This window comes from Corvus cornix, chromosome 22, assembly GCF_000738735.6.
Source record: "Corvus cornix cornix isolate S_Up_H32 chromosome 22, ASM73873v5, whole genome shotgun sequence".
Classification (NCBI taxonomy): domain Eukaryota; kingdom Metazoa; phylum Chordata; class Aves; order Passeriformes; family Corvidae; genus Corvus; species Corvus cornix.
Window position 1 is genome coordinate 323318 of NC_046351.1, and position 23109 is coordinate 346426.

The 23109-nt window shown below is 50.2% G+C and overlaps 1 protein-coding gene across 2 annotated transcripts in view; it reads left to right on the plus strand.

The window, feature by feature from the left end:
- Positions 1-4275: 4275 nt before the first annotated feature.
- Positions 4276-23109, plus strand: part of ZMAT4 (zinc finger matrin-type 4) — a 48952-nt gene continuing 30118 nt past the window's right edge. Inside the window, exons 1-2 of one of the 2 annotated variants that reach the window (XM_039564356.1) lie at positions 4276-4429; positions 20242-20343. In XM_039564356.1, coding sequence (XP_039420290.1) covers positions 20242-20343 — 102 coding nt within the window. In that variant the 5' untranslated portion in view covers positions 4276-4429. The remainder of the gene's footprint in view (positions 4430-20241; positions 20344-23109) is intronic. The other variant, XM_039564357.1, reaches the window with a different exon arrangement.

Sequence of the window (23109 nt, forward strand, 5' to 3'; positions counted from 1 at the left end):
GCTGCAGATCAGCCTTTTGTTATCCTGAGGATTAAAAACTGCAGTTGGGGATGAGCTGATGAAATCAAAGGAACTTATCTAGGGACATCCCGAGGGCATATTTGGCAGTGTGATGGAGCCAGGGTCAGCCATTCCTTCAGGTTGTTTCAAGCAGCACGAGCTGGCAGGAGGACCCCAGGACAGGGACCCACAAACCTCAGTGAAGAGGCACAGAATATTTTAAATACCCTCAGCAAACTTTGGCTTGCAAAGAACCTGCTGCTGCCTGCTCTGATTTCACTGCTGAATGTCAGGAAAGGAGAAGTCCAAAGTTCATCGTGCCACAGAAGAGAATCTGAGAGGTGGCTGTCACAAAGGCACAGGGGCTGCCCAGGCCCAGTGAGGGCTGCTGACAGCTGCTCTCTGGGCACCGGGGTGTGTGGGCTCCTCGCTGTATCACACCTGGGCAGCCCCTGGGCAGCCCCACATGTGCTCACAGCTGCAGGGTTTGGGAACTCTGATGCTAAGTTTTCTCAAGCCTCCATCTCCTTCCTCTGGATAAGCCCAGGAGCTGCTGTGCCCAGCGCCAGTGCTGCTTTGTGCTCTGCATCAATCTGCCATCTCTGCTCTTAATGGAAACAGGAACTGGATTTGGGAAAGGAGTGGCACAGAACTGGAGGTAGCTTTCATCTGCCCACAGCCAGTGGCACCGGTGGCGCTTTGTCCCACTGTTTGTTCCACATCGCATTGGAAATGAGGTCCCAGTTCAGGCAGGGTTTCCTGCAAGGATGTTTGTCTGATAAACAATGGGCAAGCAACTGTGCCCTTGCCTATGGTTTCCTCTCCTCTTCATTCCCCCATGCCTGAGAGTGCAGGAAATGGAGCCTGGAGAGCACTGCATAGGCCAAGGGAGGGAGGGGAAATAGAAAATGGCATCAGGAACACCAGATGTTGTACGGTGAAGCACCATTTCTCCTCTCCTCAGAATTCGCTCTGAATCCACAGGCTGACGTCAGATTGTTCCAGGGGAAGGCCTGGAATGATGTCCCCTGGAGTATGTGGCATTCACCATGTGTCAGTTGTTTTACTGGAATGAGATAGAAAGTAGATTTTTAAAGTGTAAGATGCAGCTCCTTGCAGCAATCCCCCTCTGTCTGACAAGGTGACCTACTCCCAGTCCTGGTGCTGATGTGCTTGGGCGCATCAGCCGTGTCCTTTGGTGGCTCTGATGTGCAGGCACTGGGCTGTGAACACACACGGGAGCTGGGCCTGCCTGTGCCTCCTGAAAAACCCAAGTATTAATTTCCCTTTGCTTATTTCCCTTCCAGTGGTGCCTTTGCCATGCCCAACCTATGCCATGGCTGCTGATTAAGAAAATGGCTTTAAAGAAGTTGATTTCTCTTTTTCTTCCCTGGGGAAAGGGGGGTTAAGAGCTTTTACACAAAGGCAGATGGATAGTCCTGCACAGCCTGGTTCTCTGTTGTGCTCTGGGCTCCTTGCTGCCCCAAGGCTGGGGGTCCCATGTGGGGAACCCCCACAATGCTGCTGTGCTGGGTATGGGCTGTGCTTTTGGGCCTGCTCTGGGGGCTTGGCTCACTGCACACCCTGAGGTTTAATTAATGTCAATTAATTTCTGACCAGATAACAGTTGCATATATAATCTGTGATTGAAAATTTTTTTTGCTGAGCAGCCCTGTGGGGTGATGGTTACTGGACCATATTCTTGCCAGGGGCAGTGCTTAGCTTGGCTTTTGGGAGGAAACGGAGCTGGTGGAGGAGTCAAGTTAATCAATGTGACTGCCCACCAGAGTAAAACTAGAGAGAAATGGTTTTTTTCTTATGGAAGGAAAAAATGTGGTCTTCCTCTAAAAATACAGGGAATCTGAAATAATTCATAGCCATAATCTGTATGAGAGGAAGGGTGAGATTCCTCTGGATGAGGAGGTTTGATGGGAAATTCAATTCCTCCCTCAGCTGAAAGGCTGTGGACGTCTGCTGTGAGGGAGGGAGATTAGTGCCTCCTTCTCTAGGCAGAGTAACCCGGGCCCAGGGAGAGTTGGAGATTATCCAACAGCGTGTCCTGCTGGGTCCTGGCAGTGAGCAGTGAGGGCATGCAGCAACGAGCTGTGAGAGCAGAGCGGCCACGCAGGCAGTGCCTGCTGCGGGGCATGGGCTGCTCCTGGCCTGACCAGGCTGCTCCAAGGTGCAGGACAGCCTGGCTGGCTCAGGGTGCTGCATCCATCAGGCTTGGGGTGTGTGCAGAGCCAGGCTGTGAGTGCTGGGAGCAGAATGCCCGTGCAGGTGGCACTGGAATGTCTGGAAAACTGGCCCAAGATGTTATCAGAGTATTTCTTTCCCAGACAGCCTGGCAAACTCACTCATCTGTCCTGATCTCCTGCATCCAGAGGCATTGTCAGAGGCAACACAGCACGTCCAGAGCCTTTCCAGGAAGGAATCTGCTCCAGTTTGTTATTTGCTTTGTTCCATGTCTGTGGTAACCTCTCCTCCTTTGGAGAATAAGATTTTAAAGAGCTTATGAAAATGATCAAACCCTTCAGCTTCACTACTGTGATTAATCAATCACAGCTGCTGCTTTACAGCTCCTTGTTTGATGTGTTTTGGGTTGTTCCAAAGTTAGCCCAGCTCAGGGCCAGGAAATGTATTCCTCAGCCCTGCAGGGTGCTGGGATAGAGCAAAAGCAGAGTTTTCAACATTATTTCCAACATTTCTTGTGCTGATGCTGCCATTTATTGCCAGTGAGCATGGGATGCTCCTGGGAATTACATAATCCCAAAAAATGTGAGCAAAAGATTTCAGAACCAGCTCTTCCCTGAATGGCAGCTGCATCATTGCAAATATTGTCTGATCTGCCCTTCTTAGGACTGAAGTATCTGAGACTCCAGGTGGCATCTCTAAAGAGTTCGTGTCAATTTTGGAGGCTTAGTTGCATGGCTTAAATGCTCCTTAGCACTCATTTTTTTACAGCTAAAGAGCCAAGCAGGATCATGAAGCTCAGATAGTTTGTAAAACTGCTGTCAAGCAGATTAAGCTGGAAATGGAAAATTTGCTGGTGAAATCTTTTCTCTTCTTTCTAATGTTTGTGTGATAGAGGGTGATTTGAAGTCCATTTCACCACTGAGGTAAGGCCCCAGGTATCTGGTAGCAAAAACAGGACTGTGGTCACCTACAACCTGGGCTTCCAGGACTGTCAGTCTGCATTCTGAAGTGGCTTTGCCTGGGGACAGTGCGCACAAAGGTAAGGGAAATCCACCTTAGTGGATTCAGAGTGGGGAGACAGTTTGGTGTGAGCCTGAGTTTGCATCCCAGACTCCCAGGCATGTGTGCCTGGCGCTGTTCTAGGGATTGTCTTCCCATCCTGTAGTTTGCAGGGGTCTGTGTCCCCCGATTGCTCCTTCCCCTGTTTATTGCCATGCTCTGATCCTTGCCTTGCTCCTCTGCTCTGACCCTGGCCTGGGGCACTTGTTCATTGCCTGCTGCCTCCCCTGAGGCCGTGAACAACCTTTGACTGAAGACGAACCCATCCAGTTCCCTTTGGTAGTTGCTCTCCTCCAGCCGCTGCTTTGAGGAAGCCGCTCCTGCCCGTGCAGGAGTTTGCCTCCCACTGTCCCCGCGTGCTGTGTGTGGTGGGCGCCTGCAGTGCCAGGCATGCTCGCTCCATAAATCCAGGCTATTAAAATGAGTGTGTCTCATCTGCAAAAGTAAGAGTCTGGAAGTACGTTCTCCCTGGCGACTGTGATACCCTTCACAGCCACTGCCCTGCAAATCAGATATGCACATCCTTCTGTTTTCACAGTGGGGGAAGCTACCGACTCACGGAATGGCTTGGGTTGGAAGGGATAGTAGAGATCATCCAGTTCCAACCCCCTGACATGGGCAGGGACACCTTCCGCTAGACCGGGTTGTTGCAAGTCCCGGCTAACCGATCCTCAAGCACCTCCGGGGACGGGGCAGCCACAGGTTCTCTGGGCAACCTGTGCCAGGGCCTCACCACCCTCACAGGGAGGAATCTCTTCACACATCTGATTCAAATCTTCCTTCTTTCTGTTCAAAGACGTTTCCTCGAGTCCTGTCGCTCTCTGCCCGTGTCAGACCTGTGCCCCGGGTAGCGACCAGACCGGACGGCTCCGCTGTGCCCCGACCTGCCCGCGGGGCCGGGGCTGCGGGGCCGGGGGCGGGCGGGCCTGCGGAGCGCGGCGGAGCCAATGGCGCTGCCGGGGAGGAGCCGCGGCCCCGGCCCGGCCCCGCCCGCCGCCCCCCGCCGCACTCGGCCTGGGTTCGCCGGAGCGGCGGGAGCTGCGGCTGCAGCTGCGGCGGCCCCGGACCCCGGGGGAGCGGTCCCGGCGCCCGGCTGGAGCGGCCTCTCCGCGCCCGAGGCACCGGCCCTGGAGTCACTGGCCACCGCCCCCGGAGGCACCTGCCGGACCCGAAGGTACCGACACCGACCCGCCGGCTCGCGCGGGGGTTGTTGCGGGGAGCTGTTGATGGGAGTTGGAGGAAAGTTTGCAGAGAAATCAGAGCCTGTTAATAGCCGTGTCAGTGCGGGCCGTGGGAGGCGATCCGGTAACCGGCTGGGAGCGGCGGCCGGGGCGGTTCGGGCGATGCCAGCGCTGTTTGCGGATGGAGCCGGGATGCGGGTCCGACCCGTCAGGGAGCGGGCGGCTCTGCCCCCGTGCCGCCCCCAGACCCACGGCATTGGTCGGTGGTGACCGCGCACGCCCTGCGAGGGGTCCAGACCCGAGCCAAGCCTAGGAGTGTTTTCCCGGTGGAGTTTTTACGGAATGCTGCATTCACCTGTGAGGCGGCGGCCGGAGGCAGCCAGGCCTCTGGGTGCAGGACTCTTGGGAAGCAGCCCCTGTGCTGGTTGGTTGGTGCACCTCGGGGTTCTTTGCCGAAATGAACCGTGCACGGCATCCCCATGGTCCGGCGTGGGAACGGGAGCTTCCGGGGCTGTTGGGATACGAGCGTGGATGTCTGTAGGTGCAGGAAAAACAAGCCCGTTCTCTGTGTTGTTTGGGAAGTTTGGAGAACTTCCTAAGCCAGCAGGGCTTGGAGACCAAAAGCTCGGTTGCAGAGAGGCAGCTGAGCTGCGAGTTGGGGCCGCCGTCCCTGGGGACAGCCCTGAGCGACTGCAGCGGCTGTTCCGGCCGACGAAAGGATCGGTCCGAGCAGCGCCGTGGGGCTGCCTGGCCCCACGTGTTGCACTGGGGGTGTCCGTAGGTCAGAGCCCAGCCAGAGCTGTCCCTGACACAGCGTGAGCGAACTTAACCTGGTTTGGGCTGTGTGAAGGATCTCTGGCAACTGACCCTTGAGCTGTCTGGATTGCTAGCGGTTTGTATACCTCAGTTAGTGATACCGGACTTGGGCAGTGCCCCCCTGGTTCCTGATGCTAATCATGCTTGGGTGGCTGCCCCTGGGGCAGCCGTACACGCCTTTTAACCTCCCGCGATGGTAAAGTGACCTGAGTGGGTGGTATTTGATGAAGAACAAGATTTGCGGAGTGTTGAGTTAAAAACCATCAGTTTGCATTTTCTGCATGAGGTCGTGCTGTTTGCTCTTGCAGGAGCACGTGCAATCCCTCTGCAAAACACAACCACCGGCCCCGGAAGGTGAGAGGTGAACGGTGAGCAGGGGGATGCTGTTGGGGAAGAGCAGCTTGGAAAAGAGGACACTGGGCAGAGGGGCTTCAGCTTTGGGGCTCTCGTCATTCTACAGGAAGGGGATGGTGACCTGGAGCATTGCCTGACACTCACTGCACTGTGTTGTGGGGCAGGGAATAGCAGGGACCCGATAAACAATAAGAGGTGTTTTGCTAAAGGTTCTAGACAGTGACTCATCTACTGTAGGAAGGGACAAGAAGGAGAGGCAGCACAGGAGCTTTCTAGGGTACAAATGGGTCTTTCCCCCTTTTTTTATCAGAAGCAGGAGGTCAGGAATCCTTTCTTACTCCCAGAACAGTGTAGATGTGTAGGTTATAAACCTCCTGATGCAAGTGTCCCTGTACCAGCACCTCCTGCATCCCTGTCCCTGGGGAGGATCCTGCCTTCAGGCCACATCCTGGGGTGGGACTGTTACAAAATTTGGGGTGATTTCCAGCCCTCACAGTCGATATTATGTGATCATTCTTAGTCACTTCTGAGTCACTCCAAATAATTGATCCTTGTCCATACATTGCACCATGGTTCTGCGTGTGCCTGGCTGGGGTGTTTCAGAAGTCATTTCCCTTGGCGCTGAGTTGCTCAGTCTTAACTTTTCTTTTGCATCCAGCCTTCCTTCCTCAGGCTTTTCTGCCTTCTCCTGCCCTGGACAGCACAGAGGAGGTGCAGTGCTGCTGCCTTTCACTTTTCCAGGTGTACTGCACCCTGAGAGGCCTCCCCAGCTATTTGCAGCATTGCTGACTGCCCCCACTTGAAAAGGTGTCTATGTAAGGAGTTGTTTTGCTGATATTTGCCTGGATTTGTTTTATTTGCTGCTTCCAGTTTGCAGAGGAATTGGTGCAGCCAGTTGGTCCTTGCTGACTGAGCACCTTGCTCACAAGGAGCAGCTGGCTTCCTCTCTCTGGGGATTTATGGCTTCTACACCACCTCTTCCCCTTTTCATGCTGGGGGATATACCTGGGAATGCTGATGGCTGAGCTGATCTGGTGGTGGATTTATAATCCCTCCCTGCAGGGAGGAAGGAAAGATCCCCAGGCCCCCCAACAGACAGCCCTCATGCCTCATGTCAGTGGTTAAGTGCAGATGACAATAGCGAGGGTTTGCTGAGAATTATTCCTTTGCAAGAAGCAACTTTTGACCAAGAGTTGGTGTCTTTTTGAGACCCATGAGTCTCTAATCATACCCTTTTCCTTTGCAAGGTGTTCTTTCACAATTGGACAGGCTCTTCAAACCCTCTAGGAAATGGCTGTGGGGTCTGAGAGGGGTCCTGGGGCTGGTCCTGGCTGGTCCTTGCCCTGTTGCCCCAGGCACTTTAGAATCTGGGGTTCTCGCTTTATCTGGGTTAAGCTCCCAAGGAAGGAGGTGTGACTTGAGATCCAGAACTGGTTTGAGAGATCAGAACTGGGCCAATTTCTAGGCCAGAACGGGGCTCTGGGTGTCCCAAGGGCAGATTTGGGCACAGAAACAGTTGAAGATTAAGGTTCTCACCTCCCTTCATTGCACAGGTGCCTTCTGCTGCTGAACGTGGAGGGGGTTATCTCCCTGGCATCTGCTGGGCAGGTAGCAGCACATATGGCAGGACATAGCTTTATTATTCCTTTCAAAGCATGAAAAACACCCCTTGCTGAGAGGTACTGGAGCTGTGAAATGCAGACGGGGCTGCCCCCAGGAATAGCAGCAGCCTAAGGGAATGGAGAGAAAGCTTTTCTTCTTGCCGTACCACCTCACCCTCTGAAGAGAGCGTTCACTGTGTCTGCATCCCCCAGAGGAAGGTTTAACAGCGCCAGGCTTTGCTGTAACCCTCAGGCACCGTGTGGATGAGCCTGGATGGAGAAATGGCTGAATGGGACAGTGCATCTTTGCCTCTTCGTTTCAGTTCTCGTGCCATTTCCTGGATGCTTTGTTGGTACCACACTCCATGTCCCTTGCCCTCTGGGGAAGGCCATGCCAAACGCTCCTTTGCAAATCTGCTGGGATGTAGGGAGGCAGCTCAGGCAGTGTGCAGGTTGTGGGGCACCTGTGGGTGCTGAGGGCTCCCTGTACCCTGCCCAGGGCACTGCAGGGACTGATGTCCAAAGGCTGCCCTGCTCTGTCCTGCAGCAAGCTTGAGAGGTTTGGTTAAAGCATATATAGGAGTACATTTGTGAGTACATTTAAAAAGTCAAGAGGTAATAAATACATGTTTTTCTGGGTTGTGGCTTGTATCAGAGCTGTGCACAGGAAAACAAAGGGGTTTCTGGGGTGGCTCATGCTCTGCTGTCGGCTTGTGCCTGCTTAGCCTGGCTTGTGCACAAGAGCATTTGGGTCTTTGTGTTTCTGGTCACCTTGCAGCAGACGCAGGCAGTGGTTTCTATTCTCCCTTTGCACCCTGTTCTGCTGACACCTGCATTTTCCTCAGCCCGGAGGTGTGAATGCTTTACCTGCCACCACCTCCTGCTCCTGCAGAGCAGAAGATGGCATTTTGCAGGGAACTAGGGGGAGCCATGCCACTCACATCTTCCTTATTAACTAGAAAGGAATAAAGTTGCAGAGGGATCAGATTTTGAGAAAGACCCAGAGTTCCAAAATGCTCCCGGAGGATAGATCCCTAATTACTCTCTAATTGCATTAGAGTTTAATTTGTTGTTGTTTTTGCTGTAGTGTTCCCATTTTCCTCGACAGTTTGCTTTGTTTCATTAACTAGAAATGGCTGGAGATGGATATTTGCAGTATCAAGACTCGCGTGTTGTTGCAATGCTTGACAGGTTTTAGGCCTTTACTGTGTTGTCAGGGGCATGGGTGACTCACCAGCCCTGGATGTCTGGGACTCAAGCCTGGGGTGCAGTGCTCACCCAATGGCAGCATTTTGCCGATACATGGAGGTTTGGCCCTGGGAGTTTTGGTGGCTGTCCTGCTTCCAGGAGACATGGAAAAAGCTGAGCTGAGCTGTCCCCAGAGCAGCTTATGGGCAGCTGCTCTTCAAAAGACTTGTTTAATCCATTTCTCCTGAGCACAGCAGGGAGCAGGTCTGGAAATGAATCTGGGAAGCTTCAAAAATAGTTTTCAGGAGCTTCATTTAGAAAGCGATAGGGGAGAAGAATATTGCTGCTCTTAATTCTGAAGCAGAAATATATTTACTTTGCCTTGTTTAAGGGGAGATGGGGTAGAAGGTATAGTTAAGCTTAGACCTGGTTTTTGCCAATGCATCTTTGTTGGTTAAACAAATCCTGAAGGTGGGAGAGTATAAATAAACCTTTCCAGTCTGTCAGCATCAGCAGTTGAGGCCTTAGAGGTGTCACTTGTCTCCTGCTTTGATCTGCTTGCTTATATGTCACATACATGTTACTTGTGTGTGTCACAAAGGGCACCTGAGCAAGGTCCCCACTGCCTGTGAGCTGGCTGTGATGGAGCTGCATGCACAGCTCTCAGAAAGTGACATGAACATGAGGAGACATGGGGAACCGCTCTGTGAACTCAAAACTGCTCCTAAATTTGATCCAGCCACTTAAAAACAGTGGGTGGACCTGGTGGTGAAGTGAGACATTGGTATTTAAAGCTGACTTGAGGATGCAGCCAGAGACATGACACCCAGCAGTGAGCTGTGAAGGTGAGACATGCTCTGGTTTCAAAATTCACCGAGAAAATGGGAAAAGCTTGGAGTGCTGGATCTGCAGCACCTAAAGTGGTTTGTCAGAAACCCCCAGGAACGGGATGGAATTGAACACCCACTGCATTTGAAACCATAAATTAGTCGGTTAAACCCTCTGTTGTACAGAATGCTGTGCAAGCCCCTCTATTATTTGATACATAATAAGCACATGTGAGCTGATTGTATTAGAGGCAGAAACTGTTGTGGCCTCGGTGTGTGACGAGGGTGCTCAGGCTGGCAGTTCCCCTGCTCTCAGCAGTAACCCTGTATCTCAGGACGCTGGTGGTGTCTTCCACGTCTGTGCTTGCCACCTCCGAGCTTCAGTCTTGGCTGCAATGACAGCACGTGGCGGAGGGAAGCCAGAGTTTAGTTTGACTTAAAATGAAAACTAATTAATCAATTCTGTGTTTTCCATCCCACAGTGTCACTAGTGAAAGCATCAAGATGATAACTGCGGATTCAACTGCTCATTTGAAAATACTGAGCAATTAGACAAGTTTATGACAATATTATTTCCTGCCACCAGAGATGATTCACGATACTACTAATTGTAGCAATAATTAATCTGTCTAATTTTCAAGCACACAGCTGTAGTTCATGCTAGTCTGGTGGGGACAGGAGCCACACAGAGTGTGGGGTCCTGTTATTGTCTCTATTTAATTATCAGAGGGTTTTACTGCACTTTCAGCTTGCTGTGCCTTTGTGAGGAGGTGTCGGGCTGCTCTCCTTGCCTGCTCCTGGAGGCACAGGCTGGGAGGTCCCAGCAGATCCCCACATCTGGGGACAGGGTAGTGAAGACAGAGGGATGTGAGGAGCTGATTCGTAGTGCTCTGCTCTGACAGTGGGTAAGAAAGGACATTACAAAGCAGCCGGGATGTTTTTGCTTTTGCAGAACATACGAGAAGCATTTTTGAGCCTTTTTTCCTCCTCGCCAGACCGTAAGGCTGACAGCCATGGTTGCAGGATAACCTGCAAACTCCACTTGGAAAACTGATGTATGAAACACATTAACTTGTTTTAATGCCTTTCTGTTGCTTCTGAGTACCGTGGGGATGCCTAATAAATACTGTAGGAATTGGAGTCCCCAGACTATGCAGGGAAAGGGAGACCTTTCCAAACCTATGAGTCAGAGCTGGTCTCTGAAAGGAGCAGCCAGTGCCCACCCCGGAGCGTGCCCAGCTCCAGCCTTTCTGCAATGGCAGTTTAATTTCTCACAAAAATAGAACAGTTTGCATTTCTGGAGACCCTTTGGTTCATGGGGCTGGAGCACTGCGGTGGGCATTGATGAACCATTTCTCATTGCTCATCTATTGGTAAGGGATGGAATGGTGTTTTTTCCAGAGGAGAAAATGAAACATGAATTATCCAAGTGTCTTGCTGAGATGCTCCCAAGCACAAGGAAGGCAGGTCTGACATAAAACTTAAAAGTCCAGCATGCTTCTGCTTAGTGTGGCCAAGAGTGGGGGATGCTCCTGCTTCTTAGAAGAGAGCAAATGCAGACAAAAGGAGGGGTTTGTTTTTTCTTTTTTAAACCAAGGATGGGCAAAGATAAAGAAAATGCTGTAGGAAGGATGTAAATATTCTATGTTTTACTTAAGATAAAGCTCCTTGTTGTTCGCTGGTGCTCACAAAACTAATTGGCAGATTACATGATAATAAGAAGGAGTTTAATGAAATCTGCTGATACCCTTTAGAGGATGTGGAATTTGCATGTGCAGTTAAATGAGGCTAGAGGTTTAGCTGCTCTGTGCTAACTGGGGGACTCTGGAAACATTTGCATTCCTGGTGTCTTGTTTCTACATCATTTCATCGATGACTCTGCTGTAGCAGGGAGCTGTGGCTGAAGGGAGCAGAGTCCATCAATCATCACAAGCAGAGAGGGTTCCTGGCTAGAGTTGCTCAGCTGCCTTGGTGGCACCTGAGCTCCTGTAAATCCTCAGCAGGTGGCACTCGGTGAGTCATCTCTGGCTGGCAAACACAGGATGGGAGAGGAACCATCCTAGGGAGGGGAGAGGAGCTCAGCCCACCTGCTTCACCTCGGCTGAAAACTCGTGGATAACCAGGAGCATCTCTGCCTCTGCTATCTCTAACTTGGTTAACTGCTGCTGGGCAGGGAGCATTTAGTGCTGTTAGCAGGGGCAGTAAACTGATCTGGGGTTAGTGCTGCTGAGGCTGATTGTGGTTTTGGGAAGAGGTGCTTTAGCTTAGCCAGCTAGGCCAGCATGCAGGCTTTTATCAGGGATCCAGAATTAAAATAATCCCCCATCAGCGATGGACAGATTTGTTCTCTGGAGGCTTCTTCTAAGTCCATTGCCACCTTACATGGCTTTTCCTCTTGGGCTTCTGAGCTGAAGCTGATGGGGACTGACAAGCCCTGATTATGCAAAGTACCAGAGGCAACGGGCTGCCGGCTTGGGATTCAGTTTGCCTTGCTTCCTGCCATTTTGTGTGTTATTAGGGAGCCACTGGAAAAAGTAGGTCCTGCTAATCCAAAAATAAATGTGTTGTCCTGATGATAACTGCAGAGAAGGGCTGTGCGAGAGCCACTCGCTGTCTGCTCCACCTGCGCCGCGGGGCCTGGACCGGGCAGCAGTGACCCCTGGTACCGGGGTGCCCACAGCCTGGCTGCGCCCACACTCAAGGAGTGCAGAGGCTATTTATGCATCTTTTTGTGAGAAACCACCGTTTCCATAGCAACCATGAGCATCACATGGTAACCCTGGCTCTGCAGCATGTGAGCCCGCAAGATGCCTCGCTGCACCCCGTGCTCCGGCCCCGCGACGCCCTGACGCCTGGCAGGGTCCCTGGGGAGCCTGGGTCCCTGCGGGGCTGCAGCAGCCAGTGCTCATGACCGGGGGCACTGAGAGCTGCCAAAAACATGCCCTGGGTGGTGGGATGGGAGGAGGTGTGGAGGGAGAGCAGTGGGATGTGGAGGCGAGCGGGAGCAGGTGCCAGGCTTTCAGAGCAGGCTGTGCTGGACTAGGCATCCTCCCCAGGCTGGGGTTTGGCCAGGGCTTAGTCAAGGAAAATCTGTTCCTACAGGGAGATGCCTGCAGCAGCTGGGTCCTGGGTCAGGGTCCCTCCTTTGCTAGCCATCCTAATGCAGGTGAGTCCCTCCCTTCTGCATCTGACTCCAGCAGCCCCTCTGTCTGCAGTGTAGTCTCTGGGAAACCTGCACAGGTCTGCTTTAATCCTTATTTCAGGAGATTTCTAGGCTGTGCCCACTGCTAAGGGTTGAGCTGTGCCACCTGGTCATGCTGGAGTGAGTGACAGAGCCCCGTCCTTGAAGTGTGCAGGACACAGAATCAATACCCTGAGGTGTGAAATGTGATTGCTCTCCCTTGAGTTTCTACAAACTGTATTAAAACAATCACAGTATATCAAATTTTTTTAAAATGCGTTTTTATTCAAATCAGCACATGTTTGCAATTAAACCCTGCTACATGGTGTAGTATGAATAATTAGAAAACTTCATGTGCTTAACGGGATACTTGCATTTGTAGGGAAGGAATGATGCTACTCCCAGAATTGCAGTCTGGCTCCCTCTAAACTTGGCAGTGTCCTTCCCTCATCTCCCCTGAGGCAATTTGGGGCATGGAGGGCTTGTCTGCTGCACGCCCAGATCTGTCCTTTGCTCTCTGAATCTATGTGCCTGTAATTTCTGTTGCTTGCCTTTTGTTCCCACTTCAAACAGGCAGTAGATCAAAAAGTCACTGTCTGGATTTTAGTGCCACGCTTGAGTCTCTTGCTTTTGCTCCCCCATCAGGTGGGTGCTGTGCTGCCTGGTGTGGTGCAGGTAGGGGCTGCAGAGGCACACCTGGAGACTTGGCCCTACTGTTGTTCTGCCTGGAGGACATTGCCTGTCTCTCCTGGCTTCCCTCTGCCAGAGAGCACTGCTTTTCCTGATGTGTTCATCAGGCTGTTTTCTTTCTTGGTTCTATTTATATAAAGGGTACCTTGATGATCAGGTGAGGAGATGGGAACATCTGGCAGCTTTCCCTCTAGCCCAGAGCTCGTGAGTCTTGGGAATTCAGTGAGACATCTCTGGCAATTTCCTCCCCACAGTGGCATGAAAGCTGAGAGGCTCTTTTCAAAAACACCATCTCCATCCATTGAGAGGGCATTGTTGATGTGTGACTGTACCTTTCTTACTCCTGGCAAGCACAGAATCCCAGAATGGTCTGGGTTAGAAAAGACCTTAAAGATCACCTTGTTCCAGTTCCCTGCCATGGGCAGGGACACCTTTCACTAGCCCAGGTTTCTCCAAGTCCTGTCCATCCTGGCGCCTTGGGCACTTCTATCAAGAAGTCAACCCTGGTAAATGAGCAACTTGCCTGCTTACACTGGGGGAAATTGTGTGAAGTTAGGCATTTGGGGTGCTGAGGCTGAGCCTCATCTGCACTGAGGCTCTGTCTCCCCCTTGTTGTTCTCCACAACCTCTCTTCTCTGTGCTGACACATGCAGCAGCCACGTGCAGGATCTCTCCTGCTCCCCAGCTCATGCCACACACAATCTTGTTCTGATTTTCAAGGCTCCAATAAAGCGTGTCAAAATGCATCAAAGGCTCAGTGCAGAAGTGAAGCAAATTGACTCTGTAGAGGATTTAGGGAATGGAGGGAGTTGGAATAAACCCCAAACCAAACAAGAACTGCAGGGAAGGTGAAGCATGGTAGAGATGGCAGATGTGCAGCACAGCTGGAGGGACACGGAACATCTTTGATTTGGGAGGAGAATGGGAAAAACTGAAAATAGCACACACATCCTCTGGAGATGTGGCTCGTAGGGAGCTCTTTGTGGGTAGGGACACGGCATTATCCATTACGGGCCCTTGCTCCACCTCTCTGGGACTATGGAGGGACAGCAAGGAAATTCAGGAGCTGGTACAGGCTGAGTCTGCAGATCCCATGGTTGTGAATTTGGGCTCTTGCATCAGCTCAGAGTGGGCTGCAGAGAGTCCTGTCACCATGGGATGGGTTGTTCTGTCCTGTCTGTGGCTGCCAGGGAGAGCCAGCAGCACAGAATTGCCCTGGTCTGCCTCATCCCAGCCCAGGTCCTGGCTGCCATGGCCTGCAGCACCCAGACTGTCTCAAGGCAATAAAAGCAGGAGGAGAATTGCACTCATGGAACAGGCTCAGCCATTGTCTTGTTGTGCTGGGAAATCAGGCACTTCAAAAGGCAGTTTTGCATTTCTTCAGATGCCTCGATGTAAGTGCAGTGACAGAGTTGCTCAAAGCACATTAATTATTAGTAAAGGCTTTTTTTCTTTTTATTGCAAGACAAATTAAACAACAGACGAAAACAGGAGGTGTTACACGAGATGTTAATCCACGGGAGAGTGACAGCAGCAAAAGCCACAAATAATTCATAACATGAAAATCAGGACATTTAATTTTTGACTTGTTGTTTGCATTTGGCGTTCGTGCATGTGCTCAGTTGCCGCTTCTCTTGTGCTCCAATATGGAGATTTCAGAAGCTGTTAATTTTGGAAAAGGTGATTATAGGCCTTCAAGAGTAAATCAGATAAGGGACCACAATTTTTTTCTTTCCTCTTGACTGGAAAAAAGCAAGTTGCTGAATCTGGTATTTCCTGTGGGACTCCTTGTCTTTGATTGGGCAATAGAAAACAGGAAAGTGTACAGGAATTCCTGGTGCCCTGCAACCAACAGGTGATGGACCGAGCACCTTGGGGAGCAGACTCCAGGAAAGGCACTTCAACTATTCTGTGTTTCCATGAGCCCTCCCCAGGGCAGCCCTAGTGCAGGGCAAGGAAGAGGTTGGGTGTGTGGCTCTGCACCTGCAGCAGCCAAGTCAGCAACTCCCAGGATGTCTGCTGGTACCTTCTACGTGCGTCCTGAGGCGTGTGTTGTAGAGTTCAGACAGCAGTTAACCAGGGTCTTGGCTCCAGTCTCAGATTTAGGCCCTTCCTGTGTTGTCCCCATTGAACGCTTCCCCTCCTGAGCGGGTGCTCCGAGTTGACAGGGTTTGTGAGCAGCACAGGAGGAACCTTTGGAAGAGCTATGGGTTGTCTGCTGCTGGCTGGTCAGGTGAGGGCTGGTGCTGGATGTTCAAACTCCTGCCCTGCAGTGACATGAAGTCATCTGAAGCTTCCCAGGATTTTCATGAGTTTCTGCTTATTGTTGAAATATAGAAATAATTGACAGGGAACACCACCAAGGGTGGTCTGTGAAGTGATGCAAAAGGTGAAACTTGGAATTAAAAAGACTCTATCTTGTTCGTGTTTGTCATGTACTCTGGAACTGTTGCTACCAGTTTTGAATTTTCCATTAATAAAAAACTTCTTTCACTATTCACTGAGCTCATTGCTTGAAAAATGGGCAATGAACTTGAGAATAGGGTATGTAACAGTAAAAATAGAAGTGTCTTGCTAAGGGAGGATTGCTGGAAAGGAGATTACAGCAGCATTTATCAGAAACATGATGGGAAGTGTTTGCTGGCATTGCTAGGAGCTCCTGCTGCTGCTGTGAGAGCAGGGCCCAAGTGCTGTGGCAGTAGCAAATGGCAGCAGCAGCAACCTGCACCTGCTGCTGGAGCTCCAGCCCTGACTGAGGTCCTGGAGCCATTTTACTGGGTCTGGATCCCAAAAGCACTTACTGCAGGGGCACTTCCACCACTCCTCTGTGTGGCAGGGACACATTCAGCACGTCACCGCACCTGGTGGGATTCAGGTGGTGCAAAGCATTTCCTTAGAAAGGAATTGGACTTTGCATATGTTTCTGATGTCAATTATGGGTTGCTATCCTCTAAAATTTAGTGCAGCTTAGCACCTTTCTGGACATTGCCAAAAACCGGAGTCAGTCTGATCAAATTGATTTTCATTGAGCTGTTACAGTCTCTGAAACTGCTGAGAAGAATCCCAACCATATGGCACAAGGTTTTGCAAACGAGGTCTCCTATGACACAATGAGCCTGAGCTGACATGTGCAGAGGCCATGGATCTGGAGCAGGGAGGGGACTTGGTACTGGAGTGTGGCACAGGAGGCCATAATAAACCCCACTGAAAGAGACAAAGCAATTGGCATTTTTGGTAGAGGCCCTGTCATGTCCCCACCTGAGGAGGAGGACACTAGGAGTTTCAGATATTTATACCTTGGTGTGCAGACCAAGTGCTTCTGCTCAGCATGACAGTTTGTGTCCAGGTGACAAGGTTATGAACCCCGTGTTAATTCTTCAGTTCTCGGGAAGAAAAGTCTCTCAGAGTGTTCAGGGACATGTCCCACCCTGCTCAGCACCTGCGGTTGTCCTTGAGTGTCCCTCACAGCCAAGGACATGCCGATGGCTGGTGGCAGGGAAACCCCTCCCTTCTGTGCTGCATTTTGACAGATGGGCTGTGTGGTGAGGTCAGCTGAGGGCTGGTCAGTCCTGGAGTAGTTAGGCATGTGTCGGCAGGGAGAGTCACAGTGGTATTAAGTGATTAGAAATACATGAATATTAATTGCTTATGAACTCCCTTTATCACACTTGCAGGCAGAAGAAGTTAATAAATCACTGCTCGGATTAACCCACAGAAGAGTACTGCAAAGGGTATCTGAGATGAGACAGAAACAGGGAAGGGAGCTTTTCTGGAGAGGGAGAAGTGCTGGTTTTAGGCCGGGCACTCACATCACAAAGCTGTGTTCTTTTTCCCAGGGTTTCTTGTCTAGAGTCTGCCTCTTGCTACAGAGGGGAGCCCTTGCAGCTCTGAGAGAGAACCCATCATCCGGCTTTGCTGTGGCCGTGGCACCTCTGTACCAATCCCTTTGTAGGAAGCAGACATTTGGTTCTTGCATGCAACAGGGCTCCTGTGCAGATCCCCAAATACCAGCCCTGGACCTTCCCTGTGGTCTTGGTGCAAGACCAGCCGGTGCCATCCTGGGGACTGTGGCAGCTTTAAAACCTGGGTGGTGGAGAGGGGCATGTTCATGCATTCATTTCACTGCGTGTTATCTGGACATCCTTTGGCGGCTGCTGAGGAGGGGAAGAGACTTTTGCTCCTCTGTTGCATTTCTGTGGGACAGGTAATTGTCTGTTTTCTCAAGTCAGTGACTCGTGCTTGAGTTTGAACTTGTTCTGTCTTGGTTTCAGTGGCAATTATGCAAGGGTGATTTCTATAAATGGGTGCTGGTAGTGGATTGCTTGTGTGGAAATCTTCCTTGCTAAGGTGAATCTTATTTTTTGTCAAAATTTAATTTTGCCTAGAGCAATTATTGTTACCAGAGCTTTCTAATGATTTTAAGTAGCCAAGGTTACATATGCTTGAATCCTCATAGCAGTTTAGCCTAATATATTCATGCAAAAGTGTGAAGGAGGCATTGCTTCCATTTGTTCTTTTGTTCTTCCTAATCCCCATTCCTTTCTGCTCTGCCTTGCTGTCCTTTTCATCACGGTGAAAAAGCAATGCCTGAAAAAAGCAACAGTGAAACCCTCTGCCAGGATCCCAGGCATGAGGACACCCGGTTACATTTCTGCACCTGGACAAGGGGACCCTGCCATGCTGCAGGCTCTGTCAATCCCAGGCTTGCTGTGCCTCCCGGTGGCACAGGGAGATTTCAGGTAACCAGGATCTGCTGCTGCTCACCTGTGCATCCAGTGCTTGAAGCCAAGCGAAGAGAGCTGGTCCCTGAACTGCCCTGGGAGAGAAGGGTCACCCCATCCTTCCGCCAGCGGTTCCACGGGAGTGTGGCAGTTTGGAGGCAGCACTGGGATCCGAGGAACTGCTTGGGGGGGGGTCAGAGCAACCCAGTGCCAGGCTGTCCTCCACAGAGTGGGATGGAGGCAGCTAGGAGCTGTACCTCACTGAGATGCTCAAGTGATGCCAGGCAGAGCGGCAGGGAAGGTGCACCAGGATTTGGGAGCAAGGCAGGAGAGTGGGAGCTTCTGTCATGTGTAACTGTGCTCTGGGTGCATTATGTGAGGGTCTCCTGTTCCAGAGAGACTTACATTAGGTAACTCGAATATTTACACATGGATTGTGGTACACAACGGTCACATCATCAGCAGAACCACCATGTTCTCCTGGTGCTCAACCTGTGATATCGAGGGAAACACATCCCACACCTGTATCAGAACTTACTGCTTAGAGAAAATGCCTGAGATCCAGTTCCTGGATAAGCCTGTTCAGCCCCTGCCGCTATAAAGGGGAACAGATGATTCCATTTAAGGACAATAGACTTAGACTCTGTTACCAGAGCACAGAATGCTGAACTAATACTGAGAAGCTTTTGATTTACTCTGATTTTTGCAATGAGGGTTTGTACTAGCATTGCAGGCTGCATGCAAATGAAGGTGATCTTACCTGTCTCTGGCTTGGTTGCTGGATTGAGGTTTAATGAGATTCTTTGGTTTGCTTTGTGTCAATCTGTTGGAGTTAAGTGAGATTTCTTCCTCCCACTTTGTTTTGCCTCTGATGCAATTTTGCAACACTTCTTGTATTCCTAAAAGGGTCTTTTGGTGTCTTTGAAAGTTTCTCAATGCAATATCTCTCTGGACAGAGTAAATGAAGATTAAAACTAGGCAGATAGCAAGAGAAAACAAGCAAATGTCTTTGCAGAATCAAACAAAGAGCAAGCGCAGCAGCAGAGGAGCTCTGAGATTTGTCTTTTGTCTGGTAAACCAGAACACCTGAGCAAACCTTTCCTGAAGCTCGGGCCGGCTGGTCTCTCCAGGCTGGCAGTTTCTGGTGTCAGCTCAGCTGCTTGTTTTCATCAAATATGCAGGGACCACAGTAACCGTGGGATGGCAGGACACTGGGGATTTGGCACAACCACGTCCAGCTCCGCTGCACAGCCCGGCACTTTCTCCACCCGACTTTGTCTGCTAATGAGATCTCATAGCCTGTTCATTTCCATGTTATTTTTCTTCCCAATCAGTGGAATGAACTCTACAAAACCTATGTTATCAGTCTTCATTATGTTCAGGTTTGCTTTGATTGTGAATGAATAGATTTTATCTTGGCATTAGAAGGCACTAGCCTCTCTTTTCCCTCTTTGCATAGGGATTGGTTTTAAATATTCTCCCTATGTAGCTGCTTCTGTTGTTTTCTGGCTCTGCTTGGGTTCAGTCTGTTTTAAGCCTCAACCTTCCTGATACACCCCTTGATTGTGAGTTCAGAGCTGTATACCTGCAGTGGCACAAGGAGGAGGCTACGAACAGAGGAGCAACGTGTTCCTGTGAATCAGGGCGCTCAGCAAGTTGGTTTTAAAGGTGCAAGTGTCCTCATAGAAAGTTCTGGGGAGCACATAAATATTTAACCAGCTTCTGGAGAACAGCACAGCCCAGTAAATCATCCAAACAATTTTCTTCCACATCTAAATTGAGAAATACAGAAGAGTGCTCTTCCAGCTTAAAACCACCTTCCTCTAGGTTGTGATGCTGTTTGCCTTCTCTATAAAAGTCTTTATAAGCTCTTTTATGTTGTGTAACATAAGAGCATGTTTTGAGCCATGAGTGATCTCTGCTACAGCTGGTTCTGTGCATGATGTTTCTAGATAGGAAAGGTAATGAAGAACAGCCGTTCCCAAGTAGCTCACAGATGGATGTCATGGCAGGACAGCCATGCCATGGAACCTGTGCTGCATCTGTGGCCGAAGGCATTCAGAGGACGGGTGTTGCTTGGGCACACCTGGCCTCTTGTGTCCGACTGCTTCCACTGCAGCAGAGAAGGGGGCACACTCTGGTCCCCAGCAGTGCCCAGGAACTGCCCAGGGTGAGGAATAAACACTTGACATGGGCTCTTGGTGCATTAACCTGGGGACTCTGAATGGGAGGTATTGGGGATGTGGTGGGGACTGTCTGTGTGTGACATTTGCACCTGTATAACATTGGTTTCATTCCCTCATGGTGACAAGAACTGCTCGGCTCAAGTGTTGCCTTGCCCTTGGCTCTGTAGGAGCCTTGTCAGACACATCTGCCTGCTTTCTGTAACTGACTCTGCTTCTTGTCTCTTCTCTCTGCCATGAACAGATGAAATCCTCTGACATCGACCAGGAATTGTTCACTGAAAGTTACTGCAAGGTGTGCAGTGCTCAGCTGATCTCTGAGTCCCAGCGCGTGGCCCATTATGAGGTAGGATGTTCTTGGTCTGTCCCTCCACCATTGCAGTTCTGCTCTGAAGACTCAGGATTCGAAGAACTGTTTTTACTGGTGGCATCTTGCTCTGTCAGTGATGTCACTGCAGCGGTGTCTGCTGCGTGTCTGGCTTTTTCTTCTGTTTTTGCCAAGTCAGCCTGCAATTTGATCAGGACTGAAAGAAACACAGTTAGCAAGGACAGCAATTAAGAGTGCAGCAAAACAAGCTCAGGTTGTATTAAATGTGCTGCACTGTGGTTTGCTGAGTAGGAATCACTGATTGTGCAGAGAATAGATTAGAATTTGTGGATGTATTTAAGCACTTAAGAGGTAGCAAGCAATGAATAATTAGAAAGGATGGATTATTAGAGACATGTTAGAACAGCAATTAACAGCACTGCATATCTTCAAAACAAACTTACATACATTTCTATTAAACAAGGAGGAAATTACGAAGGGGTATGGTGCTGTAAAATCCTTCAGGAAAGGAAACCCACTACCTGGGTGTAGATCCTGCCACAGTGAGGGACTCTTGGTGTTCACCCGATGGGAGAACGGAGATTTTCAGGTTCAGCTGCAGAAGAGGTGCAGGATCACTGTGTGGTGGCTGTGCACGAGGGACTGTCCTCCCCTGGGGGCATGTGAGATGGTCCAGCCTGTCCTGGAGGACTCCAGAAGTGATGCATGTCTGCATTATTTATATTACGTAGTGTGTATATAGAGAATATATTAATTCTGTATAGTCATCATATATAATATGGAGATAATATGGAATAATTGGTTTGATTTGATGGTCTTGGAGATCTTCTCCAACCTAAATGGTTCTGTGATTCTGTGTGACAAGTGGGGGGGTGAGGGACTTCTGCACTCATGTGAGGTGTGTTTTGCTCCTGGTTTTGGTTGCACGGAGACTACCAGTGTCTGCAAAGTTCCAACAGGTGCAGAGTTTGTGCACAGGGACCTAGAAGATGAACTTACCCCAAGCATTTGCTTGACTCGAGCGTTTTGCAATTGATACACGAGGGAGACGTGTGTGGCCAGTGGAGAATGTACGGGAAGCTTAATGTACATGATCTGAGGATACTGTGCTGCATTAATTAACAATGGGAACAAGAATGCACATTTGCTTGTAGGGCACTTTACATGTCTGTTTTGGTGAATTTCTCAGGAGCTCCTCTGTAGCTGCTCCTCTGGCTGCCCTCTGTGTGCAGCAGGGAACCCTGGCAACTCTGTGAAGCTGAAGGCTGCAGTTTTAGGGACACCTTCTGGATCTTGATACTGGGCACTGCAGATGCCAAATTTTGTCTACAGGAGGCAGGAGCATTGCTGCAGAAAGAGGAGCAGCGCCTGGTGAGCCACAGGGTGCTCAGCCAATCTTGCCTCCTCTGCGCCTGTCATTGTAGGTATGAGCTGAATCATTAATTCATAGCAGATGTTTTTGAAATGTGGAAAACAACACTGTTTTCTGTTGTATATTTTAGTACGAGGTGTTGTGCTCGTTTGTCATCCGCTGTGAAATCCCAGCAGACGCTGTAGACGTTCGGCACAATAATGTCATTTCCAAACCTTGCTGGTGGGTTGCATAACACAGAGCAGAGGCATGGAGTGAGTGAGCTGTAAAGGCTAGTTAGGATCCCCTCTGGTGGCCCATAGGCTGGGAGTGCCCCTGCCCCGTGGCTGTGCCACACTTTGCTGCTCTCGACAGGGAGCAGTGTCCCTTTAGGGCATCTGTTTTGGTCACTACTCCTGAGCATGATGCTCATTCTCCTGGTAACCTTCTGGGACCCTGGTCCCAAGAGCCCCCAGGCACGGTGAGAGGCTAAAAACATCCCCTGAGGTTTTCTGGGGAGGTGAAGCTGGGGGCTCCATCCTGCCTGAGGCTGCCAGCCCTTGCTGCAGGCCATTAGTTAATAGTAAGAGTGTAAAATTCACTGTTTCTTTCTAATTATCAAAGTAGCCGGTCACCATTTTCACACCTTTCTTTTTTTTCCTTCTTACTTTTAAAAAGTGTTCTACAGTTAAAAACTGATTCTTTTCATAAAGGAAATATCAACTTCAGAAGACTCAATTTTCTGCAAATCAGTTTTCAGGAGTCCTGGGGGTGGTCACCCCAGCTTCCCATGGGCGCTGAGGACCCTTGGTGATGGTGCAGCCGGGGATGGTGGGTGCCAGGGCTCTGTCTGGGTTTGTTTTGGTCAGCAGCATCCTTATCCTTCCTGAGCGAGCCTGGAGAGAAAGGGAATTGATCCACTGCCTTGCTAGCGCAGTCAAGTGAGCTCTACAGCCTGTGTGCCAGGGACTGGGATCTTGGCTCTCTGTGCATGCAAAATAAGACATTTCTCTGTAAGAAAATAGAGGGAAACAGCCTATGAAAGGGGGACGTTTTTATCTTGCCAAACAGGAATAGTCAGTTCCAATCGCTGTCTCATCTCCTTCTCCAAATCACCAACCAATAACTTTCCTTCTGTGCTACTTTGCCAGGAATAAAAAATGATTTTATGTCAGTCACGCAGTATTAAGCGATATTATTTCCAAGGGCAAGTGTAGTGGAAAAATGGCAAAAGGATCAGAGTGTTTGCAGCATATTTTTGCTTCTGACTTGACATACAGCAAATACTGCCTTTTTTACATGTGCTTTGTGCAACTGTGTTTCTGGCTTTGTCTGATGTGTCTGATGCGCCCTGGCTCTCCTTCCCATCCTGGTGAAACTGCCAGGTCCTGCCCTCCTCTCCAGGGTTCACCCCAGGACAGAGCTGAGCCCAG